The sequence below is a fragment of the Pinus tabuliformis genome, chromosome Q (genome assembly GCF_031772625.1).
Source record: "Pinus tabuliformis cultivar Carrire ecotype Pingquan chromosome Q, CPIR1, whole genome shotgun sequence".
Taxonomy (NCBI): Eukaryota; Viridiplantae; Streptophyta; class Pinopsida; order Pinales; family Pinaceae; genus Pinus; species Pinus tabuliformis.
This window is the reverse complement of record NC_142296.1, coordinates 36,340,766-36,358,278: the sequence shown is the minus strand read 5'-3', so window position 1 is coordinate 36,358,278 and position 17,513 is coordinate 36,340,766. Positions and strand designations below refer to the sequence as shown.

The 17,513-nt window shown below is 36.0% G+C and overlaps 1 protein-coding gene across 2 annotated transcripts in view; it reads left to right on the top strand.

The window, feature by feature from the left end:
- LOC149218157 (DNA repair metallo-beta-lactamase family protein) overlaps positions 1 to 14,323 on the top strand; it is an 84,227-nt gene extending 69,904 nt beyond the window's left edge. For both annotated transcript variants that reach the window (XM_089383830.1, XM_089383831.1), the window contains exons 4-5: positions 11,154 to 11,360; positions 11,671 to 14,323. In XM_089383830.1, the coding sequence (XP_089239956.1) occupies positions 11,154 to 11,360; positions 11,671 to 12,867 (1,404 nt within the window). In that variant the 3' untranslated portion in view covers positions 12,868 to 14,323. The remainder of the gene's footprint in view (positions 1 to 11,153; positions 11,361 to 11,670) is intronic.
- The last annotated feature ends 3,190 nt before the right edge of the window (positions 14,324 to 17,513 follow it).

The following is a 17,513-nucleotide window of genomic DNA, read 5'->3' as shown; positions in this document are numbered from 1 at the left end:
CCAAATTGGTGACCAAACACTGAGCAAAGCAAGCACAACACAAGAATACAACTGTAAAGAGCCTTGGTATTAAGAACTTACTTTTGATCAATTTTCAAAGACTATCAAACAACACATCTGAGTAGGTAACTTCTCCTCAACTGAACATGTGCGCGTAACTACGAGCTCTCTCCACGGGTCTTCAACACCTTCGCCTTACAGTTCCAAGTTCTTTTGGATGACAGAACTGTCCTCAGACAGGCGGCCCAGTAGGCTTCAATATTAATAAAAACAAGCAAAATACATAAGGCTTATCACAACATGATATCCACTAAATGCTTTATCATTGCTGGAATTTTGCTTCCATATTTTATGTAGAATTGTTTTCTCTAAGGCTAATAGGGAAACTCTATATGTGCAGACTTTACATTTAATTTCTCCCCTCACAAGAGCAATAGCTAGAGTTTTAGAAGTGGATGCCCTAGGCATCCCTCCTTACTCCATCTATATACTTCCATTGAATTTGTGCAACAAGGATTGCATTGAACCCTAGTAGGATAAGGTGTTGATCTAGAGTGTGTTGATCAACTATAGAACTTCTAAAATCCTTTTTCTTTTTCTCTCTTCTAGATAGCTAGGGCAACCACTAGGGCTTAGGAGCTGATTTATGTGTGAAAGCTTTTGTTTTATTGCTGAAGGGTGGCCTTAATTTGTAGCTCAGCTACTCTAAATCAGATACAAGCAAAATCTAGTATGGTGAATAGCCTTACATGCCCTAGAAGGGCTGATGTCACCTTTTGTTTTTGTTGTTTATGCATATCTAACAACCCTAAAGCTTGTTTGTAAGGTTTTGTGGTTATTAGACTTTGAAGAATTTGTTTTTGGATTTTATCCACAATGATCATTTTTAATCGACGTTTAAGTCTAGACCAGGACCCATCATTAGGAGTAATGGATGAGATAAAGAGGAGAGCATAAAAGGTATAAATAATTAACAAGGAAAAAGAAGAAAATAAGTTGACAGGAGGTGAAAGCCTAAAACCTAATATCCAAAGGGAATCAGATTAATATATTGGAATTAATTAATTTAATATGATATATTGGTGTAAGGAAATTAATTAATTAATATATCGAGGTTAATTAATTAGAAAATTAGAAACAATTAATTAATATAATAACATTAATTAATTAAATTAGTTTTGGTTAATTAATAAATAACCTAATATATTAGAATAATGGAAATAAATTAAAATATTAACGTAAATTATATTAAAGGTAATAATATATAAATGTATAAAAGGAATTAATGTAATATAGTACTTCATTCATTAGTGAGTATTATAATAGAATATCTTATACCATACTTCTTATTAATTAATTAGTAAATTAATTAATTAAATTAAATTATTTTAATTAATATAAAGAATTAATGCCTAAGTTAATAAAATTAACAGTATATTAATGTAAATTATATGTATAGATCTAAAAACTATAGAATTATGAAGAAAGAAGGATAAATATTAATATTGATAGAGTAATACTATTAACATTAATACTTTGATGAGGGATAATGTTAATAATGACTATTAATTTAATATTGAAAGGGAGGGAACAAACCTTAAGCTTAGAGAGCACAAGGAGCCAACTCTTACTAACTTCGAGACCACCATCCCTATTGAGGTTGTTTGGATGTCTTAATATTTCCAGGGCCTCTTTGAATTTTCTCCTAAAGTAGTGATCTTCCTTTGCAATGATAGTAATGTCTTCAAGGCAAATGTGATGTTTAGTGTGGAGGGAATGCTTTGTAATAGAAGAGGACCTAGAGCGTTGATTTTGAATGTCAGCGCATTGTTCTTTTATTCTTGTTTTGAATGACCTTCTGGTTTCACCAATGTAGATTTTACCACAAGAGTAGTTGATTTTATAGATTCCTTTTAGTTGATGTTGATCAATTTTATCCTTAACAGATTTCATATTTTTCCTTATAGCTATTTCGGTTACACCACGTATGTATGGAAGGTGAGCTTTTATGTTGGAAGGTTGAAGATTAATAGATTTTTGTGGCGGGTTTTCTTTTTATTTTTCTCTTCCAATGGCCTTGGTAATGTCTTTATCCTTTGAATCAATTTCTTTGAATACTTTACTAAGATGATTCAATTCTTGATCCAAGTGATCTTTATCAGATATTCTAATAGCTCTTAAGGTCAATGTATTAAGGATTCCAATTTTTTGCGCTGGGTAATGGTGGGAGTCAACATGCAAGTAACTGTTAGTATGAATCTTTTTTCTGAATACTGGATGCCCTAAGGTTCCATCTTTATTTAATTATTATCCTCTAGTTCCATAATGAATTTTATGTCATCAAGTATTCCATTAAGATGTTCTAGAAATTTGCTGAGCTCTCTTTTACCATGTTGCCATTTTACATTAGTATCATCAACATACCTTTTCCATCTTCTAGGTTTCAATGGATAAGAGTCTAATGTTTTTTGTTCAAATTTTTCCATGTATAGATTAACCACAATAGGAGAAAGGGGGTAACCCATAGCAACGCCAGTGACTTGCTCATAGTATTCTCCTTGGAAGCTAAAGAATGTTGAGTGAAGACAAACTTCCGCAAGTTTAGTAGTTTCAAGGTCAATAGCCTCGTAGAGAATTTAGATAGCATCTTCTAATGGAATTTAGTGAATAATGAAACTACGTCAAAACTAGTGATTAGGTCATCATTGTCCATTTTATCATCCTTGATAAGATTAACAAAGTCATATGGATCTTTAATGAAAAAGTTAGTGTGGCCAGCAAGGGAGCTTAATTTGCCAGCCACATACTTGGCTAATCCATAAGTGGGGGAACCAATGGTATTAACAATAGGTCTTAATGGAACTCTATTTTATGAATTTTTGGGAGACCATATATTCTAGGTGTTATCTCAGCGATTGGGAGGAGTTTCTTTTTTATTCTTTCATCAAGGTTGGATTTTTTGATTGCTTTCTTAACTTCATTAAAGATTTTTGAGATGGGGTTTTTGTCGAACTCTCTGTAGCTACCACAACTAAGGTGGTCCATCATTTTTTCAATGTAGCTTTCCTTATTGAGGATTACGGTGGCACCTCCCTTATCTACTTTGAGAATTACAATGCTATCATTATTTTTTAGTTTCTTTAATGTTGACAATTCATTTTTGGACATGTTAACTTTTGGTGGCTTGGCCCTTCTAAGTATTAATTTAAAATCTTGTCTTATTGCTCCTTTCTCTTCATCACTTTCAAGCTGTTGTATGTTATCTTCAATACAACATATGATGTTTTCTGTTGGGATGCGTTTTAGGAGCAATGGCGAAGTTGAGCCTTTTACTGAGGATACTAATTTCATATTTGTTTAGATGATGACTAGACAAATTGATTACTTTCTTGTTGAGAGGGAAATTGTTATCACTACTCCTATTCATATTCTCATTGTCCTTAATATCATCTACATAATTCTTATTTAAAGTCTCATTGGAAGCATTATTAATTAATATTCTTATCCAGATTACGATTCCCATTGATATAGTTCTTATCTACCTTGTATGTCCTCATGTTTGAAGTGTCATTAATGTTGTAATAGCTTTATCTTGGTTTTCTTGGTTAGTTTTACTTTCTTCTCATACAAAATATTCAACTTTCGAACCAACAAAATTTATGCCAATTTCATGAAAATATTAAAAATATGAATGCCCTTAGGAAGCATCTTACCTTGATATGTTTATGCCGTGGAAACTATAATGCAAATGTAAGAGATGAGTGTTGGAATATGTAACTAGGTTTGGTCTTCATCATGTCTTATGTAATCTTGTTTTTATATATTTGATGTAAAAAAGAAAAGAAAATTATTGTTAGATTTTAAACTTTTGTGGTTTTCTTTTTGAGAGAGATAGTTTGGATTTTCCATAGTAGTATGTGAATTTTGTCGACGTTTCGAATCCCAAAGAGGATCCATCATCAAGACAATGAATGAATGATAGAAGAGCTAAAGCGGAGGACGAATAAATAGATAATAAATGAACAAATTCAAACCTAAAAGGTTGACTAAAATAATAAAACCTAAACTAAATCTAAATTAATATTATTAAAATAATTAATAAATAATCTAATAGATGAAATAATTGTTATAAATAAATTATTATTATTAATAATTATTTATTTATAATAATTACTAATAATAATTATTTATTTATATATAATAATTTAATATTATTAGAATAATTAATAAATAATGTAATAGATGAAATAATTGTTATAAATAAATAAATAGATAATTATTATAAATAAATAATTAATAATAATAATTTTGATTATTTATTAATTAGTTTAATAATATTGATTTAGGTTTAGTTTAGGTTTTATTATTTTAGCCGACCTTTAGGTTTGAATTTGTTAATTTACTATCTATTTATTCATCCTCCGCTTTGGCTTTTCTATCATTCATTCATCGTCATGATGGTGGATCCTCTTTGGGATTCAAAACGTCGACAAAATTCACATACTACTGTGGAAAATCTGAACTATCTCTCTATAAAAAAATTATTATTATCATTTTTATAGCATGGGTTTCATGCTCTAGGTTAATTTGTTTTAGGTCAAGCACCCATTGTGTGCTTCTTGGAAGTTATCATAGAGTCAAAGAAGTTGAAGAGTCATTGTCATATGTAAGAGACCCTATTGGGCATTTTTTGTATCAAGTCAAAATAGTTTATGAAAGTCTAATTTGTGTCATAAAGTCCCTCCAAGACCAAGTTGGCTTGCAAGAAGACAAGTCGACCTAAGAGTGATGAAGTCAACCTCATTAGGGCTCCCTAGAAGCCTATATATAAAGAGCACTCGACCTCATTTGAAGAAGCATCCAAGACATTCGATCAAGAGAGAAAAGCAAGTTCAATTCAAGGAGAAACACAAGCAAAGGAGGACAAAAGAAGAAAATCGAATTTGAAGCCTGAATTTTTGGGTCAAATCCTCTCACACATGCGAAAGAATTAGGGCATACATTGTTGCAGCCATACCGCAAATTGTGGTCCATTAAAAAGACTGAAATCTGAAGCTATAGAATCAAGTTTGCAAGCTGAGTTACCAAGGAAAGAAGATCAAGCCAAGTGAAGGAGAAAAGGACCATAATTCTGCCCTAAACCACTCACATGTGCTAAATTGTAGAGATTGCATGAAAGCCGAAAATTGCAGACTTGAAGTAGTAGCTGAAATTTTGAAGTGGAGGCCGAAATTTGAAGTTTTGAAGTAGTTTGACATTGTGAAGGACAAGCTCATTAAAGGAGAAGTTGACTTGGTCTTGGTGGGGTCTTTGTCTTGGGTCTTAGGTCTTGGAATTTGTCATTTGAAAATTCTATAAGAAGAGAAGAATTCTTGTGGGTTTTCCTCTCAAAGGGAGAGGTTTTAACCCCAGCTAGTAGCCTATATCTTGTGTCCTCTTGTTTCATTGATCTTCATAGTTTGGTAGTTGTTTGATGATAAGAACACTAAAATAATCAAGTAAAGAAGAGGCTAACTACAAGTACATCAAATTGAAGTAAAGAACATCACAAGTGGTTATCAAAGTAAAGAGAAATCACCCTAATCTAGCTGCCCTAGATTTCTCAACAACGAGAAGATTACCCAAGTAAAAATTAATGTTAATGTAATGACACAATTATTTTTGTGGAAGCTTGGAAGGACATTTAGGTAACATTGTTACTTAAAGCCATAAATGTTGTACCGAGTTCCAACCTCTTAACATTGATGGATTATGATGAGTGGCATGTGAAATGAACAAGGCTCAATCTATAATACTTTCCAAAGAAATGTATTTGGAAGCTGAAAGATTGACAAAACAATATACAATTCACTAATTATACGCAAACTAAAGACATTTAATGAGTGAAACAAAAAACCATGAGAGCCTTTGGCTTTGATTGTCAAACACCAACTTGGTTACAAAAGAGGGCAAGTGTTATTATTTAATGCCGCCTTTGCACGTTGTTGATGCTTGCTTTAACCTTAATATATCATGTTTCACATATCTAGACATATGACATGTCCCAATGCATTTTATTTAATATTTTTCCATGTAACCAAGCACCCCACCCTCTAGCTTGTAGGTAAGGGCAAGATATTCTTTAGGGCTCAAGTCTGTTCAACAACAAGGCTAGAAGCCATTAAAACAATATACTTGATATGAACTCAACATGTCACTTCTGGGAATTTAACTTGGGTCAGGAGGATAACAATCATTCCTCCAAACCACCCAAGATAAACTCAATTGACTATCTTCAGTTTAATATAATTCACATTAGATTGGATTGCAACGATGTAGTCTAATTAAAAGGGTTTTCGAAATTTGATATAATAACTCAACCTTTGGTTTCAACTTTCAATTTAATCAACCCAAACTCTATGGATTAGGTGTTCCAAAATCTAGGGAATGGACTTGTAACATTATTTTTTCAAAAATTATCTTAGGAACTTGGGTGTTGCTAGTTAAAAAAATTCCAAGGATAATAGCTCAACGTTTGGTTGCAAGTGGATTGATCCGAACCTAAGAGTCAATGGGCGAGCAATTTATTGAAGCTGCTCTAGTAATTGCACAGATACAAAAGGTATATTTGAGAGATCAGACTAGCAAGGTTTAAGATAGAGCACCAACTACTTTTAAGTTCCATACTATCCCTCTAATTGAAGCTAGATTAGTGTTATATTCATGATTGATTTCCAGGTCTGTCTCGAGTTCTCACAATTGATTTCAATCTTTGGTTTGATTTAAAAGATAAAGATATGGACGATTCTGTCTTTTAGCAAAACCATTTTCGGACTTTGCAACATGACCAAACGTCTTATATATGGACGGGGAGAAGATGTCAACCATATCTATTGTCTTTTTATCTGGTTTCAATGGCTATTAAGGCCCTTTTTGGAGAATTTTGATTTTGAGTCACGGAGTGAGGAAATTAACAACTGAATGTTTGCTACGGGAGACCTTTGGTGTACAAATCAAAGGGAAGACATTTTAGGGCCGAGGAAGTTTACAACTGAATGTTTGCTTTGGGAGACCTTTGGTGTGCATAAGATTATTGGAATTTATTCAAATGAAATGATATTAATAACTTATTAAGATTGTTTTGTATTTTGTATGGTGAGCCCATAATACTGTGTATTTTTGAAAGCAGGTTATGTCTGGTTCCAGATAGTGTGGGATAAGGTAAGATGTAAAGTCCTGAATTGATTCAAAAGAAGTGAATGTTGGTGATAGAAGCATCAGACTGTTAGATTTCCTGCGAACCTAGCACCTGGGATTTAATTCCTAGCATAAAATTTATTGAATAAACACATGGCTAGGTTCCTAACAAAATATTCAGTGGAAGCACAATTACACGACCAATTTCAATCACATATGACACATTTCTGCCCAATCATAGTTCTTCATTAATAAATTAATTTGAACCTACTTGGGCTCTTGTTTGGGATAAAGGCCCAACTGAGTAATTACATATACAACAATAAACCTGGAGTTATCCACCTCATCAAGCCCTAGATCTGTCCTTCGATCTTCCTCTGTTGATCTGGATATGTTTCCCATGCTGCTCCTTGCACCTTCCTTACACACTGGTGTATCACACTCCTCCTGATGAGGCTGTTGCAGTTATATGGTGTCTTTCTCCTCTTAGCCTTCCTTTTATAACTTTATATTGAACTAAATTCCTAACCCTAACCCTAATCTCAAAGTGATTGAATGTCGAGATTAGATCTCACCTCACTTGACAATGGTTGAGATTAAAACAAAGTCATTAAAATAATTACTTTACTTTTCTTAAGTTTCTATTAGCTCAATAAACCAACATATTAATATGCATTTTTTCCTAAGTTAGACTTGGGCTATGTTACATTAGCAACTTGCTCACACTAGAGCAAGTGTTTTGAGGAGAAAGTGGGTGACTTCTGCACACCTAGACACAAGGCATGTGCAGAAGTACTTGCCCGAGCTACAAAAATCAACACGGACATGTTCTTCCACATAGGTCTAGGTGTTTAGATGTGTGGAAGTCGTCCAAAAGGGCTGTTAACCTTAGCACTTACTTTAATTAGTGGAATTATTAAAGTAATTTGACTTTTATAACAAAAATTGAGTTAATATAATATAGGTTATTTCCATTAGTGAATTAGATTAGGGCTGTGGATTCAATCAATAACTCAAACTGAAAAGGAAGTCTAGGCTAAGGGAGAAGACACATCTTTTGAGCACAAGACATGGTGTGCTAGTGGGATCTGAATGATTGGGTGGAGAAGGACTTCCAGTCAAGTGTGTAGAGCTCGAGGAAGAGTGCAATAAGGGAGAAGGATCCAGACCAACCAGCAAGATCAAAGGAGTTAGGACAGATGTGCAGAGGGTTGGATTAGCTTGAATATCTCTTGGTTTAGTTGTATTTGTATTTTTCCTCAGAGGGCCATTATCCTAGTAAAGGAGCCCTTGTATGCTGAAGATTATTATTGATGAATCAATAGATTTGAACGGCAAAAATCTATGTGTGTGTATGAGATTGGTGTGTTTATTAAATATTTTGCTTCTACTATTATATTTTATTTACATGTTAAAATCTCAGCAATGCTTTTATACAGTAGATCTGCAGTAATAATTATTTTACAAGAAGGAATTTGCTAGCTTAATAATTATTAATTAGTCAGTAGCTGGGGATTGAGAAATTAACTGGGTATTGAAGGTTCGTCTCTAAGAGGCCAAATCTCTAAGTATTACCCACAAGGCTAGAATTCTACAAATTGTGCAGGAGCAGTCCAAAAGCAGGATGCGTAGTGGTAGTGCATGTGTGGGTTAAGTCTGTGGCAACAAAAAAGGCTGATATGCGTATGGAGAGATTGTAACTAAAGCGAGATGGAGCCATAGATAAAAAGAAAATAAATTTTTGTCTGATCTTTTGAAGGATAACAGACTAGGAGGTTTGGAGGAAAGCCATGGTGGAAGAGGATGCTTGGGACATTGTGCCAAGATTGAAGGGGAAGCCAGTTCCAGGTGTAGAAATTTCTCATTTCCCACCCCGGTTTTCAGTTTCTCCTTATTTCTCCCATATAGTTAAATGCCCTTTCCCATAACCATACATTTAACAAGCTGGAAAAAATAAATTTGCTGAAAACACAAATTCTGGAAATTTTACAGAATGCTGGAAATTGTAGAAATAAAAATCAGCAGTAATAAACAGCCATTAAGACACATTTAAACACTGAGATTTTTGGTCAATGTGACCCTGGAAAAACCCCCTACAACTCTTGGGGAAAACCAGTTCGAGAGCTCTTCTTTATTTCTGAAAATGCCTTTTTCACAGTGAGAAATATTCAGCAAAAAAATCAGCAAGTAAATTTACAACTTATCTCTTTTCCCATGCCTCACAGCAAACTGGAAATTACAGCAAACATGACAGCGATAAATGTTGTACGGCCTCCTCGATTTTTGTGCCCATTTTCATCATTAAATGCTGCTGTACGGCCAGCATTAAATGCGCTGTACGGACTGCAATAAATGTGCTGCACGGCCCTCGTTTTGCATGCAGGAAAATCAGCAAACTGCTCTTCGATTTTTGTGCAAACCACTTTTCGAAAATCATGCCAAAATCTGCCTTTCACTGTGTGTTGAACCAGTTGTACAAATCTGTTCAACTGTTGCCTTGGAATGTGTGCCACGCTGCTGTCTCTTTCTCCTCCCTGCTCAGAAATCTCTCTTGCTCTCTTGCTCTCCTTCTCCCAATCTGTTCATGAAAGAATGAATGACCTTTTCCTCCTTTAATCTAACCCCAAATGACTTTTGGGTGATCCCTAAATCCAATGGCTGAAATAGATTGAGATTTAAGGCTGAGATTAAATGCTCATTTAAATCTCACTTTTATTTTTTAATTCACACCACTTTAATAAAGACCCACTTAGTCATTTATTTCCAAAGTCGCTTTTCCTTTCTAATTTTTCATTGACTTTATAAAAGTCACTTTAAAATTAGACTTAGTAACTTTATCACTTAAAGTCACTTTTAAATTAGATTTAACTTTATAAAAATTATAAAGTTACTTTAGGAGAAAAATTAAATTCTTTTGGACACTTTTTCTTAGGCCAAAGATCAAAGCCTAAGGGAACCACCTGTCCTCCGGTACCAAATTTCAACACCAGGTTGTTCTTCCAGAAGTGGCATCCTCACTAAGAGGGAGTGTTGTTGATAGTAGCATAAGGCAGGTACTTCCACACAGGTGTAAGTGTCTAGATGTGTGGAAGTCATCCAAAACGATCCTTGACTTTAACAATTACTTTAATTAATGGAATGATTAAAGTGATTGCCTTTTATAAAACAAATTGAGTTAATCTAATGAATGCAAAGGCTATTTGCATTAGTGAAGTAGATGAATTTCAGCCATTGATCTCAAGTGATATTAAGATCTAATCCCAACCATTCATCACTTTATATTAGGGTTGTGGGTACATTCAATAACTCAAGTTTATAAAATAAAGCCTAGGCTACGGGAGAAGACACATCTTTTTAGCATAAGACACAACTTGATAGTGATATCTCATTGATTGGGTGGAGAAGGACTTTCATCCAAGTGTGCAGAGTGCGAGGAAGAGTGCAAGGGGCAGCAAGAGAGAAGGATCTAGATCTCTGTTGTATTTGTAATTTTTTTGAGGGCCATTTTCCCAGTAAGGGAGCCCTTGTATGCTGAAGATTATTATTAATGAATGAGCAGATTTGAAAGGAAGAAATTTATGTGTACATCTATATGAGATTGGTGTGATTATTTTGCTTCTGCAGTTATATTTTGATTGCATGCTAAAATCTCAGCAGTGATTTTTATTCAGTAGATGTGCAGTAATAATTACTTTACAGCAAGGAATTTGCTAAGTTAATAATTAGCCAGTAGCTGGGATTAGAGAAATTAACAGTGAAATGCCTGAAAATGTTCTTATGTATTATTTGTATTATAAAAGTCTATGAACTGGTTCCTTGTTTCATCAATGAAATGACTGGAAGTTTGTTAGACGGTGTTATATCCTGAACTGAATAATGATGTTTTGCTAAAGTGAAAATCAAAAGAAAGCAGACAACCGGCTCTCTCTCAGAGTTTAACGAGGAACTTAACACGTGGCTCTTTTCTATTTTTGTAGGTTCTTGATTGCATATGGAAGCATCCAAGTGCCTCTACTGTGTATCTTGCATGTGATATTCTGGGGCAAGAGGAGATTCTTATGGAGATATCAAAGACTTTTGGATCCAAGATTTATGTGGATAAATCAAGTCTATCAGACTACCATGCAATTCTTTCTATTGTGGCTCCAGAGCTGCTATCTGAAGATCCCTCATGCCGTTTCCATGTATGTATAAAACTACCACGGTCAATAGCTATTGTACTGTGATTTTCTCATTAAAACTGATAAGGTTGGTTCTTCATGATTGGCTAAACTTCTTTCAGTAATTATTGTTGAATATAGTTAATGCAATTTCTGTACTACATAGTACATACATGGAGAACATTCTCAATGCCATGAATGATACATTTTAACTATTTGCAATATTTTGGATCGAACTAGCAATATGATCTTTGGACATTAGCGATTCTATATTTTTGTTGATTTATAACTGAAACCTAATCAATATAGATAAATATGACAAACTTATTTGCAGGTATCTGAAGGCTTTCCCAGATTATTTGAGAAAGCCAAAGCAAAGTTTGATGAGGCCAAGAGAAATAATAAGCCAGAACCACTTTTTATCCGTCCCTCTGCACAGTGGTATACATGTGAAGAGCGGGAAGGTGTAGGATCTGGATTTATTTCTCTGACAGTTCTTCCCAGAAGGCATAAACAATCAGCTCCAAAAGAAGCAGAAAGAGATCAGTTTGGTGTTTGGCATGTCTGTTATTCTATGCATTCATCCCAAGAGGAACTGGAGGAGGCCTTAGCAGTTTTGAATCCCAAGGAAGTCATCTCAACTACTCCCAGCTGCAGAGCAACTGAGCTATGTTACGTTAGAGATAAAATTAGCAGTGCTGGAATGCATAGTGAAAATGATTTGGGTTTTCAATTCAGGGCTAGGAAAGCTGGGTCCCGAGCTGGTTCAGCGTCCGGGATCAGTTGTGATATGGTCATTCAGTCAACCATGTCTCGCAGTGCAGAAAAAAAGTGTCGTCCTACTAAACAACAGGAGCAATCGGCAGATGTATGTATATTGTTGGAAGAGCAGCATTCTGAAACAAACCTGCAATTTTCTACTCCAAATAAACCTGTTCCTCTGTTTGGGAGAGCAAGACACAGTCTTCCACCTTCGCCTCCAATGTCCTTTAGTGATGAAGAAGATACTTCTAGGTCCCCAGAATGCAACATTTCACTAAATAATGTTGATCCAGAGCCTTTAGATGACATCAAACCTTTAATTCCTGGTGGAAAGAACACATATCAATTTACAGGTTTATCAGGGGCTACAGTTTTTCAGGATGAATGCATAAGCTACTCAGCTTCTAGAAAAGAAAGTGAAGACGGTTCTCAGCACTCTGTGCGGAGAGTTTTGCATATGGAGGAGGAATTTAAGAATACATCTCCATTAATAGATCAGTCAAGAAAGAGCAAGTGTCAGGCTGAAAATACTAGTAGTCCAAACACAATGAAAGATGGTGAGGACCAGAATAGTAAAGTTGGCTATATTCAGAGTTTCCAAGTTGAAGAGAGCAGTGTGAGTTTTGGAAACAGTATTCCCAGGACTCTCCATCAAAGTGTTAGAAACATGTACAGATCTCTGCATGTGCCAGTTCCTAAGGCCCTTCCATCTTTGATGGACCTTGCATATCTTACTAAAAGGCCCAAGCTCCGATCCTCTCAGAACTAAACATTTCTCAATTCTTTCATCTAGCATTTCTGAATGCTAGATTTTAACTAGATTAAGGTAATCAGATTGATTCGTGTCCATTATTTTGTAGAAATGGAATTCAGCATTTTATGTTGCATAAAATGTTTATTCACATTTATTCTTTGGATTATTCTGATGTTAAGTTATTTCAATCTAACAAAACCTGCAGTTCACTGTCTAAAGTGACTGGAATTGATTGTCTCATATGTTCAATAACGTTTCATGAATCTTACTATGATCACCTGAAATCAAATTGTTGTGTTCAAGAATCTGATATTTTTGGTTTTTATAGCCTTCACAGCAGTTGGTTGCTGGATTTTAAAGTCCATGCAAGCAGTAGGTGAAGTTTGACAAATATAACTTGAATAAATTTTCACTACACTTCTTACCATTGAATTCTTCGTAAGAATTTTGAAAAATGAAAATCAAGCTTTAATGTATGAATGCAGCCAGCTTGCCTGACATTGGTGAGACATGGAAAGATCTTGCATAATCTATAAGTGAGCGAGCTAGAAAAGCTAGGATGCATGAAGGTGAGAGACTAGGAGCAGTTGGCAAGCTTCTTGAGAAAGCCACAGGAATTGAAAAGAACAACAGATATAACTAGACAGCTCAATGGTCTGATTAAATATCTCAACCGTCAATTGTAATTCATACTAATATATAAAATTGAAATCCAGTCTTACAATCTTTGACAATTTGGGCACCTACATTAATAAAGATAAATCGGAGTTGATTGCTAGACAAGTGGAGGATCCAGAGATCAAAAGAATTGCTGATCTGTTTGGAATTAATGTTAAATCCCTGGAATTAATGTTAAACCCCTTGCAGAAGGGTTCAAATACTTGGGTTTTTTTCCTGAAGCCCTGCAAATACAGGAGAGAGGACTGGAATTGGATCTTGGATAAATTTGAAAGAAAATTATCCCGGTGGGAAAACAAGTGGCTCTCCTTGGGTGGGAGAATGATCATGACTAAGGCAGTCCTTCAGGGTATATCTGTCTATTGGATGCATTTATTCTTTCTCCCCATGGCTATCATCCACAGAATCAACTCATTCATAGCTGACTTCATTTGGTCTGGCATTGGAGACAAGAAGAAATTTCATCTGTCCACATTGCCTATATTTGTAAACTGCATGAATATGGTGGCTGGGGCATCAAGGACACATATGCCTTCAATTGTGCTCTGCTCACAACAAACCTATGGAGGGCCTTGGTGGGTAGAGGCATCTGGAAAAACATAATCCGTGAAGAATATTTGAATAATGCACTCCTGGAGGATTGGGTAAGAGCTGGTGCCCCTAGGAAGAGTTCAGCCTCCTATATTTGGTGCAGCATGATGAAAGTCTGCCCTTGGCTTTGCAGCAACCTCAGATGGGCAGTTAGAATGGGAAACAAAATTTTGATTGGCTTAGACAACATGATCGCTAAAGATGGAAGTCATTCCCTCTCCTTTCCTATCATCCGGCATCTGCACAGCAGAAATATTCTAACTCTCACACATTGGGGTTACGCATAACGAGTTTTCCCTCTCTACTTGTTGGAGTCAAGCAGCAGAGTTGGATTTTACTGCCGGAATTTCATGACGAATGGGATTCCTTCCGCTCCAACTTTATACAAGCGGGCATTGTCCTTGCTGACAAAGAGGACCAGATCACTTGGGGCGGTACAGCTCAGAGTAGGGAAGTTTCGGCCAAGGAAGCTTACTATTATATCATTTACAAGCCTGTGCTTGATCCCTGCACCTTTTGGCTGGCACGGATGTGGAAATCGGAGATTCTGGTGAAGCTGAAATGTTTCACCTGGCTTGTTGCCCACAATCGTATTCTTACGTGGGACAACCTTACCAAAAGAGGTTTCGTGGGCCCTGGAGTCTGGGCACTTTGTAGATCTGCGGAGGAGAATGTTGTACATCTTTTCTTGGTATGTCCCTGGGCCCTTGGTGTTTTGGAGGAGATCACTTCTTTGCTCAATATTAATAACGCTGTGGACAGAACGTCCATCCTTTCATGTTTGCAATCTTGGGCCACACACAACAGATTATACAGGCCCATACCTCTGTATTTCTTTTGGGCTATCTGGTGAAGTTGGAATGCATGCATCTTTGACAATGCTGTCCCGAATCTGAGGCAAACTTCCCTCAGAACGGTTGAATATTTCTTGGAGATTGGACCCCTCCCTCCCAGCAGAAAAATGAGTGACAGGACTTTCAAAGATATGGGACATAGTTTTCCAAGAGGTTTCTTTGATGGTGCCTCTGAGGGGGGTGTGGAGCTGTCATCTCCCTATCTCCTACTCATCATTATCACTTCTGCTGGTCTGGTGGTTCCGGTACTAACTCGCAGGCTGAGGTGCTTGCCCTTTGGGGAGTCCTAAGATGTGCTTTATGGTTAGTGGTGGATGAGATAATCATTTTTGGGGATTACAAAGTGACTATCGATTGGGCTCAGGGTGGCTGCTCTCTTGACATTCCATCTTTGAGCCATTGGATGGAGAAAATCTCCACTGTGCGGATTCTCTCTTTCTGCCATATTTTCCTAGAGCAGAACACCTTACTCTCCAAGCGTTGGTCATTGGTTCATCCTGGGCCTATACATTTTGATTGTCTTATGCAGGGTTCTGTGTCTAGTTCTGGACACTTCATTTTTGCTTGATGCTCAGACTTTTCCCTGTTCTGCTGTTGCATGGATGCTCAGACTTTCCCCTGTTCTGCTGTTGTATGGGGCCTCTGTCTCTTCCAGTTTTTTTTGCTGTCATATACATTCATTTTCTGTATCAATGGGGCTCTTATCTGCTGGGTGGGGTCTTCTTTCCGGTTCTATCTGATGTACATGCTTTCTGGACTAGTTGGTCCGTCTAGATGCTATTGCAGGTTTTGCAGGGTCTGTACCTTGGATGAATGTAACAGTTTTACTTTTCTTAATGCAAAGACTGTTGTTTTTTCTCCGTGGAAAAAAGCAAATGATTACAAGAAAATGCTATCGCATGTTTAATGGTAGATTTTGCGGAACCCGTCTTTCGTGCACCTTTCTTAAATACCTACGAGGACAAACCATTTCTTGGGTTACTATTTAAGGCTTAAGCTATTTTCACTCTCCTTTGGCTAATAAGGAGTGATGTACTTCTCATTGATTGCAAAGAATTCTCAGATCTAAAGAATTATTGCACATGCTTTGTACACTATCTGCTAATTGATCAGGTCTTCTGCTGAGTTAAACATTTGTGAAGGTTCAATTCAGGTTTCAATGGTACACGGACACCAATGTGATTTTTTTTTATAAATTTTGTATATGAACTTTAATGACAGAGAGCCGCAGGGGGGCAGAACCAGACAAGGGCACAGGGTCCCATAGCTGTACAGAGCAGCACAGGGGAGGAGCCACACATGGGTGTATCCGGGGGTCCCTTAGACGTATGACTGTATAGTCGCTTGTGAGCATGGCTGTTTGCCATGGTTGTTCTAATATCAGAGGGTGGATCGGATTCTTTTGCAGCTAGAGGGAGATCATCAGTTTGGGCCATTGAAGAAGGTTATGTGTATGCAAGTTGGTCTCATTGTCAACTGGAGTATTTTCCTTTGAATGGTGGAGATCTGATTGGTTTTGGATGAGATGTGTCTTTGTTGACTGTAAAGTTTAAGGGTTTTTAGGCCCAAAACTTAAGAATGGTATCCATTGTTTTTAAGCAAATTGTCATAGTCGCTTGATGCACAGAACGATTCAGTTGTCAATTTGTCTGGGGATGTCAAGACCGAGATGGTTGAGGCCGTTCAGTATCTGCTGGTTGAGGGAATTTTGTAGGAATTAGCGATAGTGTCGAAGGAAGCGTTACTTGATACATAAGATGTGGGTGGAGTGTAGTGCATAGAGACTAGTGCACAGAAAGTTCAGCGTAATGGGAAAACCAAAAATGACTGAAAATAATGTTCAGATTTATTTTTTCTAGCCATTAACAATGAATAATGATGAATATCCGAAAGGGAGACAAAACCTTCAGCATCGTGGAGTGATTATTTACTTTATGAGGTATGTTAGATGATGTTGCATTTAATAAATAGTGCTTGTTGAAATAGAAAGTGAAACGGGTATGTTCGAATTCCTATTAGGGTTTCAATTCAAATATTTTTCTATGAAAAGCTATTTTTAATTGTTCTTACGAATAAAAAAAATACATTTTGACTGCTGAAAACTAGTATTCCTCCTTAGACTGGGAGCAGTGTGGAAATTCTGCACATAAATAGTAAATACATCATTAACAACTTGTCTCCCTTGTAGAAATTCTGCATATAAATAGTAAATACATCATTAACAGCTTTTCTGAGAGTTTCAGATTTCTATAAATGTTGTTCTAAGCATCTATAATATTGACTTTGTGAAGAAACTTGACTATGTAATGTTTCTGACCACTTAGGAAGCTTATGACGGAGTCTGTTAGTGTAAAGTGGTTCCCGTAGGTTAAAGCAAAGAATTATTTAATAAGGGGATTTAAAATGCCTAAGAAAATTTTATAAAGTTCAAAAAGGTAAAAGGGACTAGGCAAGTGAGAAGTCACTTTAACTTTGTAAAGTGAAATATCATAAAGTGACCTAATAAAAGTGAAATTAATAAAAATGAAAGGTGAAAAG